Source organism: Lonchura striata, chromosome 14 (assembly GCF_050655825.1).
Source record: "Lonchura striata isolate lonStrDom1 chromosome 14, ASM5065582v1, whole genome shotgun sequence".
NCBI classification, from domain to species: Eukaryota; Metazoa; Chordata; class Aves; order Passeriformes; family Estrildidae; genus Lonchura; species Lonchura striata.
In genome coordinates this window covers 6,332,702-6,341,525 of record NC_140716.1, presented here as the reverse complement: position 1 = coordinate 6,341,525, position 8,824 = coordinate 6,332,702, and the positions used below count along the sequence as shown (strand labels likewise).

At 45.8% G+C, this 8,824-nt stretch overlaps 1 protein-coding gene across 3 annotated transcripts; it reads left to right on the top strand.

Moving 5' to 3' along the window:
- The first annotated feature begins 4,769 nt into the window (after positions 1–4,769).
- Positions 4,770–8,602, top strand: FOXL3 (forkhead box L3). 3 transcript variants are annotated; one of them, XM_085592240.1, is made up of 4 exons: positions 4,770–4,957; positions 5,084–5,212; positions 5,935–6,103; positions 6,456–8,602. In XM_085592240.1, the coding sequence occupies exons 2-4, from the start codon at positions 5,106–5,108 to the stop codon at positions 6,936–6,938; spliced, it is 759 nt and encodes a 252-aa protein (XP_085448366.1). In that variant the 5' UTR covers positions 4,770–4,957; positions 5,084–5,105; the 3' UTR covers positions 6,939–8,602. The 3 variants fall into 3 exon arrangements, with proteins under 3 accessions (XP_085448366.1, XP_031361960.3, XP_021395327.3); XM_031506100.3 differs by having other exon boundaries at positions 4,770–4,981; XM_021539652.3 differs by lacking the exon at positions 4,770–4,957 and having other exon boundaries at positions 5,004–5,212; positions 6,037–6,103.
- Positions 8,603–8,824: the final 222 nt, after the last annotated feature.

Sequence of the window (8,824 nt, the reverse complement as noted above, 5' to 3'; positions counted from 1 at the left end):
TTTGAGAAGAAAATGTGCTTTTAAAAAATCCAGAATTTCACTAAGTAAGTGTCTAAAAGCTAGAGACTTGTCCATGTTCTCCCCCCACTGTCTCTGAAGCCAGGAATCCACGACAGCAAATGAGTCACGACACAAGAATAGGTAGGACAACTGGCTTTTTACCCTGGAAATCCTCCTTTTCCTATTTTTCACTGCCAAAACACAACTGAGAAATTCCAGAACTGGATTTTCACATATGCCTTGTGAATCTTATCTAGCTTGGGCAGGGATAATATGTCTGAGTGTCTGTAGTTGCTTCCTTATTTACCACCTCTGATGTGATGAATTCTCATTGAAGGTTTCTTATCCACGTTCCTGTTTTGGTAGAAGCACTGCTGTGTTTTATGCATGAGCTTTACACTGCTGCAGCTAGAAGGCATAGAGATGAGGACTGCTTCTCCAAATAACCCCCTAGCTAGGAAATATAAACAATTCTCACTGAACTCCAGCAGAAAACCACAAATTGTAGTGGAAATTTTATTTCCATGAAGTTCTGCATGTGAACACAAAGGAGATGCAGAAGGGAAAGGAATGCAGCTGATGGATGTGGGTGAGGCAGAGAGAAATTTAGGGTGAAATTCAGGCAGGAAGTGAGGCAAGGCTAATCCTTTTCCTAGGAAAAAGGGTCACCAAGTTGAATGCCATAAGATCTCTCACAGGGAGAGCCAAATACCCATCCGAGTTTGGGGAAGTGTCCTCCTCATCCCATATCAAAATAACTGTGAGAAAAAGTGCATAAGAGCCTGCATTCCCCTATTCTCTTCTTCACCAGAGAGACAGATCTTGTACTAAAAAGTGCTAAAAAAGAAAGCAACTTGCTACTGGTGTAGGTTGTGTTGTTGAGGGATTCAAAGCCTGCTGAAGGACACCACTGGTTTCCACTAATTAAACTGAAAGAGAGTAGATTTAGGTTGAATAGAAGAAAGAAGCTCTTCCCTGTGAGGGTGGGGACACCCTGGCAGCTGTGGCTGCCCCACCCCTGGAAGTGTCCAAGGCCAGGTTGGACAGGGCTTGGAGCAACCTGGGATAGTGGAAGATATTCCTGCCATGGCAGGGGGGTAGAATGAGATGATCTTAAAATGTGCCCTCCATTCAACATAATTCTATGATTATATGATAAATTTGAAAGGTTTGGAATAAAGTCCTAAACTGCAACCAAATCTGAGAAACAGCAGAAGAAGTTGTGCTGCTGAGAGACACCAGTCTAAACCAGTAAGAAGATGGAATGCCAGCATCCAGTCCTAAACACTGAGGTGTTCCCTGTTATTCTATTATCCCATAATGAGCACTAATTCAGCCCTGTTTGTATTTATGACTTGTCTGAATTTCATGTACAACTTTCATGATCTCTGTCATAATTACAAAAATTGCAAATAACTTTTTAATATCGATGTTTAAAAAATTAGAAAAATTATTCAAATCTTTCATGGCATTTTTATTTCCTATTTACTATCTCAAATCAAATGGTTTACAACTTTGTGTTCTGAAAATATACAACATAAGAAAACACTAGCCTGGCAAAATTATGCTTTTATGATAATGACAGGGGTGAGTTATAGTTGCTGTAGTTAAACTGCAATGGCTGCACAGATGCTGGGAAAAAAGTGATTGTGCAACATGTTCTGCCACCATAAGCATGGCACCTGCTCACTCCACCATGGTACATACAAGAGCATGTTAACATTTCTTTATGAATATTATTTTCAAGGATTATAATTGGACCATAAACACTCACTTGGGGATAAAATATAAGCATGCAGGCTTTAAAAATTACTTTGAGAAATATTCCACCAGTTTTGCATATATGGATTTCAGAAGCAAGTTTATGAGAGATTGTATGTTATTTGTTTCTGATCTTGTCAGACTCAGATATGGTTTGTTCTTCATAGGGTCTGTATGAATGTGCAGCTGGAGAATGTAATGATATTTACAGAGCCAGAAACCAAACTCTCCAGCTCTCAGGAAGTGACAGTGTCTATCCCAGATGATGTGTGACACACATGGCAGTGGCAGGAGTTTCCTGTGTCCTGCCAAGCTGCCCCTGCACCACCCACCCATGGTCCCACTCACCCTTAAGGTGATGGCCAAGGACACCAAGCCACGATCTGACTTCTTTTGTTTAATTTAGCCTCACAAACAAGCTGCTGAGATGGAAGTTTAATCCAAGTGTATTTCCCACTGGAGAGGGGAAGGAATACAGTGGCCATGAGCTGAAATGCACATTGCAGATGTGTTAGAGATGGACAAGTGGGTTGCACTCAACCCCTGCAAGAAAACACAGGAATAGAGATAATTAACATTGCTATACACATGACAGTCATTTGCTCTAATTCCCATTACAGAAAATTTCACCTATTGAATACTGTCAGCAAATATGTGAGGATTTTGGTCAAAGTGTGCTGTTTGACTTTTCTTAAGCCAATTTTCATAAATAGAATACAAAGAATTGAAAAAAGAGTGCTTAGAGATTGAGTAAAAGCAGTCAACCAATCTAGTTCTGCTTTTTGAAATTGTTGTAAATTAGAAACAAGATCTTTTTTAGTCTTTACTCTAAGTTATTGGAATTTCAGTGAGGTAAAACAGCTCCAAAGAGAAGAACCACTGCTGAAAATCAAAGTGGACTTCTACTTGTGTCAAGAATCATGGGTTTTAGGGAGGGAGAATCTTCCCATATCTGTGACTTTGCTTCTTTACTTTAAAACTTAGTTTTCCTCCACTGAATCTCCTCTATCTTAGTATTAAAGCCCTGCTCATGCCTTAGGCAGCAGTAGCTGACCCTTTGAATTAACACCTCCTCTGCAGTGGATGTTTCATGCATAAGCCTATTGATGTATTTTAGAGTGGAGATAATTTTTATTTTGGCTATCTGCTCTGGTTTAATATTCCCAAGAAAACACCTCATCTATGTGTTTTTCTCATGCCATATACTTCCCCCTGTGCCCTGCTACAATGTCTTGTTACATTCCACAAAAAAAGCCTTCTTATGTCCATCTTTGTCAGAACTCTAAAGCCACTAAAGCATCATTTTAAAGGGCTCTTTATCACTCAGATGAGTTTTCCCCTAATTGTATCCTTTAACTCCAAAAGGGGTTTGGGGACATACTTTATATGAAAGATGATACAGAAAACAAAAGTTGCATTGCTAGTGGTTCTGCTTTTATATTTCCATTCAGGAAAACTCTCTGCACACCAATTTGCTTTCTCTTTTCCAAAACCCATTTCCTCCTGGGGCTATTTCCTGGGACAGAGCTATCTTCAAATAATTTAATTATCATGTGGCACACACCTTTTAAGTCCCCCCGAAATGGTGCGTGATGCCTTTGGTTTACATCACTTGTTGGAAAACACTCCAAAGCATTGAAAAACTATTAAATTGTTACAGTATTGGATGCCAACACACAGGGCTATTAGTCTAATTCATCCTTCAGATCAAAGCCCACACAGGCAGCTCTCCTGCCTACAGCTATTTTCCTTTTACTTTCCTTCTTGACAGTAGTCCCTCATATCCCTCTGTTCTACTTTCTTTGAACATACAGATTTTCCTTTAGTCATGGAAATATAATTTACGTCTATTATACTGCATTATAGATTGCAGATCAGGACAAGCGTGCATTACTGCCTGGAACGTCTGTTTATTGTACGTCGGTTTTCTAAAAATAAATAATTAAGAAAGCCACCCTGCTCCGCTGCGGAGAGAAAAATCCAGAGGGGGAGCACTCGGGGGCTGCGGGGAGCAGCGCTCCGTTCTCAAAGTTTAATTTCCAAGGAGAGACCTTGAAGCATGATTTATGAACATCACGCCGCTCGCCTTTGTCACGTTGTGGATGCGGCGGGGCAGCGCTGGCCCCTCTCCAGGCGGGACCACCCAGCGAGCGGAGCGCGGCTCCCGGCCCCGCACGCCCCGCACGCCCCGCACGCCGCTCGGGCTCGGTCCGGCTGCGGGGCTCGGTCCGGCTCCCGGGGCTCGGTCCGGCTGCGGGGCTCGGTCCGGCTCCCTGCCCCGCTCCCGGGGCTCGGTCCGGCTGCGGGCTCGGTCCGGCTCCCGGGGCTCGGTCCGGCTGCGGGCTCGGTCCGGCTGCGGGCTCGGTCCGGCTCCCGGGGCTCGGTCCGGCTGCGGGCTCGGTCCGGCTCCCGGGGCTCGGTCCGGCTGCGGGGCTCGGTCCGGCTGCGGGGCTCGGTCCGGCTGCGGGGCTCGGTCCGGCTCCCGGGGCTCGGTCCGGCTCCCAGGGCTCGGTCCGGCTCCCGGGGCTCGGTCCGGCTCCCGGGGCTCGGTCCGGCTCCCAGGGCTCGGTCCGGCGCGGGCTCGGTCCGGCTCCCGGGCTCGGTCCGGGTCCCAGGGCTCGGTCCGGCTCCCGGGGCTCGGTCCGGCTCCCGGGGCTCGGTCCGGCTGCGGGCTCGGTCCGGCTGCGGGGCTCGGTCCGGCTGCGGGGTTCGGTCCGGCTCCCGGGGCTCGGTCCGGCTGCGGGGCTCGGTCCGGCTGCGGGGCTCGGTCCGGCTCCCGGGGCTCGGTCCGGCTCCCGGGGCTCGGTCCGGCTCCCGGGGTTCGGTCCGGCTCCCGGCCCCGCTCCCAGGGCTCGGTCCGGCTCCCTGCCCCGCTCCCAGGGCTCGGTCCGGCTCCCTGCCCCGCTCCCGGGGCTCGGTCCGGCTCCCGGCCCCGCTCCCAGGGCTCGGTCCGGCTCCCTGCCCCGCTCCCGGGGCTCGGTCCGGCTCCCAGCCCCGCTCCCGGGGCTCGGTCCGGCTCCCTGCCCCGCTCCCGGGGCTCGGTCCCGTTCTCCACTCCCGCAGCCTTCCCGTGCCACCCCGCTGGGGGCAACACCAAGAACAGCAAGAACAGCACCCCCCCAGAATAATATCCAAACAGACGCGCTGTCTAGGACGCGAGAATTGCAAAAACAATCCCCACCCCATCACGGAGAGTGTGTGTGCACGGAGGAGAGGGAGTGTGAGGAGGGGGGAGAGGGAATGAGACAGACAGAGGGGAGGGAAGAAGGGAGGAGGGAGTCCGAGCTCTGAGAAACATCACTCCATCTCTCTCACTCCACAGGAGCTGAGCAGGGAGCAGGACGATGTTTGACAACACGCAGTACCCCTATAACTGCTTCAATTATGATGGGGATGATTATCCTACCTGTAGTTCTGATGAAGAGAAGAAATTCACCAGACCAGCGTACAGGTAAGATGAAGTTTTTCCAAGTCCCCCTGTCTGTGCTGAGGTTTCTGAGCTCTGGGCTGGTGGGATCACAGCTCCCAGGGAAGCAGGGGCCAGGTGAAGGGTCTGGCCCTGGTGCAGGCACTGCAGTGGCCAGGCTTCCCCCTTTCTGTGTGTGAAGTGTTCATGATTTGCTTCCTCCCATGAGGGGTCACAGCAACTCTGGCATTCCCTTAGGACTCCAGATCTCAGAGAGTCTCCAACCTCCAGGACCCCTGGGAGAAGGGAATGAAATGTTTCAAAGGGCCCAGGGGTGAATTGGATGCAGAAAATCCCGGTGTGATGGGAAGAAGCAGGGTGTAAGTGCTCACAGGGACGCCCAAGGTCCTTCCACGAGCAGGGCTGGTCTCCAGTGACAGCGACTGAGCCTGCCCTGCCTCGCTGCAGCCTTCCTGCCCAGGGAAACTTTTCAGACGGACTTGCAGAGGTGTGTGATCCTGACCTCTGCACAGAGTGCCAGTCCTGAGGACTCAGAGCCTGGCAGTGACTCTGCTGTGTCACCTGGGGCTCGTGGAAGACAGGCAGTGACCACACTCAGGACTTCTCCCTGCAACACCTTGGGTCAGGGCACAGAGCCACTGGGGGAATTTTGGGAGCAGGATATAGGCACAAGTGTACCCATGTGGTCCTAAAAACTGAGTCTGTGAGTAGGGTGATGGTGTAACAGCAAGTTTTCCTTTTTCCAGCTACATTGCCTTAATTGCAATGGCCATCCAGCAAAGCCCTTCAAATAAAGTCACCCTCTCTGGCATTTATGACTTTATAATGAAGAAATTTCCTTACTACAGATCAAATCAAAGAGCCTGGCAGAACTCCATCCGACATAACTTATCGCTTAACAGTTGTTTTGTGAAGGTAAGATCAGTTACTGTGTATTTACATACACACTGTGCATGGTTAAAAAAATATAGGCAGCAATAATTTTATCACTAGGAAAGAAGGGAAACAAACAGCTGAGCTGCAAATCACTTAAAATCCCTCTGAGTTGTCAATTACAGAGATAAGGAATATATCCTTGTCTGATATATGCTAATAGATAACAAATTGAAGAGGATGGGGCTTACATCTTACTCGTATAATGACAGAGAATAGGCTTAAAAGTCTTGTCATATGTGTTTACACCATTCTTAAATGTAAATGAATGCAGATGCTAAACAGCAGCATCTGTACCACATGCAAACACTGAATTGCCTTTACATAAATACAGGTTCCCAGAACAGAAGGGAATGAGAAGGGGAAAGGAAACTATTGGAGCTTTGCAGCAGGATGCGAATCCATGCTGGATCTCTTTGAAAATGGGAATTACAGGAGAAGACGGAGGAGGAGAAACATGAAAAGGGAACACAAGGAGCAGAGACCGAGCAGAGGGAAAAGTCCTTCGTCCCCCAATATCTCTTCTGTGGACTCTGCCTTGAACAACGTTTCCTCTTCTGAAAGTAAACATGAAAGAATTGAACCGAGCCCGAAACTTCTGGAGCCTTGTGGGTTTGCTCCAAACAGCGTGACCAACAGGCAGAGCCTAAGCAACTCCTCCCTAGCAAAATCGGATTCTGAAATCAAATTTAGCATCGATTACATCCTTTCAGCCCCCGACCCTTTGCCTGTCCTGAGATCTCAATATAACATGCAAGAAAATAAATATCACCTACTGGAGGCTCCACATATTAATCTCCAGTTCTGGACAATGTGAGGTTATTTATTCATGGTAACAAAGTCTGAGTCCCAGTGTGTTCAGCAGCCTCATGTCACTGAAAATCAGCCTTGTTTTCCTCCCAAGCCGTGCTCAGAAAGGGTTACAGACTCACCAGCTGATGCCCTGTCTGTACCCAAGGAACTTTGCTAAGATTAAAGCATAAATAACTGTTACCAATATCAGTTTTCACCATGCTGAAATTTATGAAATTCTGGCTTTATTTTCTAAACTGTCTTGGACATAATTTAGCACCACAAAGAATTTCCTTTCTCAAGCAGAATCTGACAGAGACTTGCTTATCATCCACTGCTTTATTAAAGACAAAGTGAATTTGATCCCACTTGTAGTGGTGGAAATTAGGATTAACTCCACTGGAGTATATAGGTCAGAACTTAAGCTGATCTAAAACAGTGTAATTCTGTTGACTTACACTGGTTGGGAATGTCGGGGGGCGAGGGGGTGGAAATTTGTTTCTTAAAAGGAATTATAGAAAATCGCCCTGTCTTCTCTTATTTTTTTTCTCTTAACATCATATTTCAAACTGTCTTGCAGCTTTAATTCATTGTTCATTAGGAAACATAGTTATTGATAAGTATTTCAAGTATATTTTTGTTTATATTCAGGGCAGAATTGTTTAAATTCTTGAAGTCAAGTTGTATTTAATTCCAAGAGACTTAATTGCAAGGATGCTGAACTCTGGTAGATTTTGATATGTAATGTGACAGTCAAAGAGTCTCTTAATGCCTTGGTTAAAAAAAGCCACAATATTTCTTCCCTTGTACTATCAGAAATCTTCCTGAGATGCTGCAGAAAAGTCCTTGACCATATTTCATTTAGCAAGTGTGAAGGGAAACCTGGCACTGCAAAAAGCTCTGTCGAGTGTCGAGTAAAGCTAAAGTTCCACCTATCTGCTCTGAGACAAGTTGTATATTCCCATTAAACTGATTTTTATTGATCCTTCTTGCAAGCAATTACCAAAGTGGTGCTTGATATGATTTCAGCTAAACTGGTGAGATTGATAATTTCCAGATACCAATGTTAGCTCATGAGCTCCATTTCTGAGAAAGCCACTTCATTACCATTTACATGCAGTGGGATGTTTTGGAACAGAACCTGATGGACAACGATGAACTGTAACGAGCTTTTAAGAAGTTGCTTTTATACAGCTTGTTCACAATGAATCACTTCCCAGAACATAAACAGTGTTAGCAAAGGCTCCACAAAATCCTGGCTTTGACTTGGCTATTACAGTCTTCACCTACTGCAGATAAAAGGAAAAAAAGACAAGAATTCTGATGGTTTTAAGCAATTAAATACACAGATAAAATTATCTTTGCAACAGGAACTAAAGGTAAATGAAGGTATATGAGATAAGATTCAGCATAGAGGTATGCTCAGGCATGACTTGAATTTTTATGCAGAAGCTTTGGCATTTCACTAAGTTATTTTACATTGTGTCTAATATATACTGTACATTTATACTATATATTCTTATATATTGTTATTGAGAAAGGGAGCAATATCACTGCACTTATATGTTGTAAAAATGCATGATGTATGTTGTCATGATGCTGAAACTCCTGCCATATACTTAAAATTTACCATCAGTGGTATTTCACGCTGATTGGTAATAAATGCCCATTTTTGGGAAAACTAGAAAACTTGTTCTCTTCAAGCATTTCTACAGCATGCAAAAGTCTTAGCTTCTTCTTCAGAAAAGAGAAAATGGAAAATCATGTCAATTACATCACTGCATGTCTTCCAAACTTTGAAGGGATGATTTCTTGAGACCAAATTCTGCCTTCAAATGGGAGCTTTCAATTCTCTGTGAATGAACAGTTATTCTGGGTGAAAATCTGAAAGCAAAATTTGACTCTTTAGAC

Bases quoted from the DNA above. Each gene is read 5' to 3' on its own strand.
- FOXL3 (XM_085592240.1), top strand. From the start codon at position 5,106: ATGTTTGACAACACGCAGTACCCCTATAACTGCTTCAATTATGATGGG. The intron at 5,213-5,934 runs GTAAGATGAAGT...TCCTTTTTCCAG, and splicing joins TTCACCAGACCAGCGTACAG to CTACATTGCCTTAATTGCAA. The intron at 6,104-6,455 runs GTAAGATCAGTT...ACATAAATACAG, and splicing joins TTAACAGTTGTTTTGTGAAG to GTTCCCAGAACAGAAGGGAA.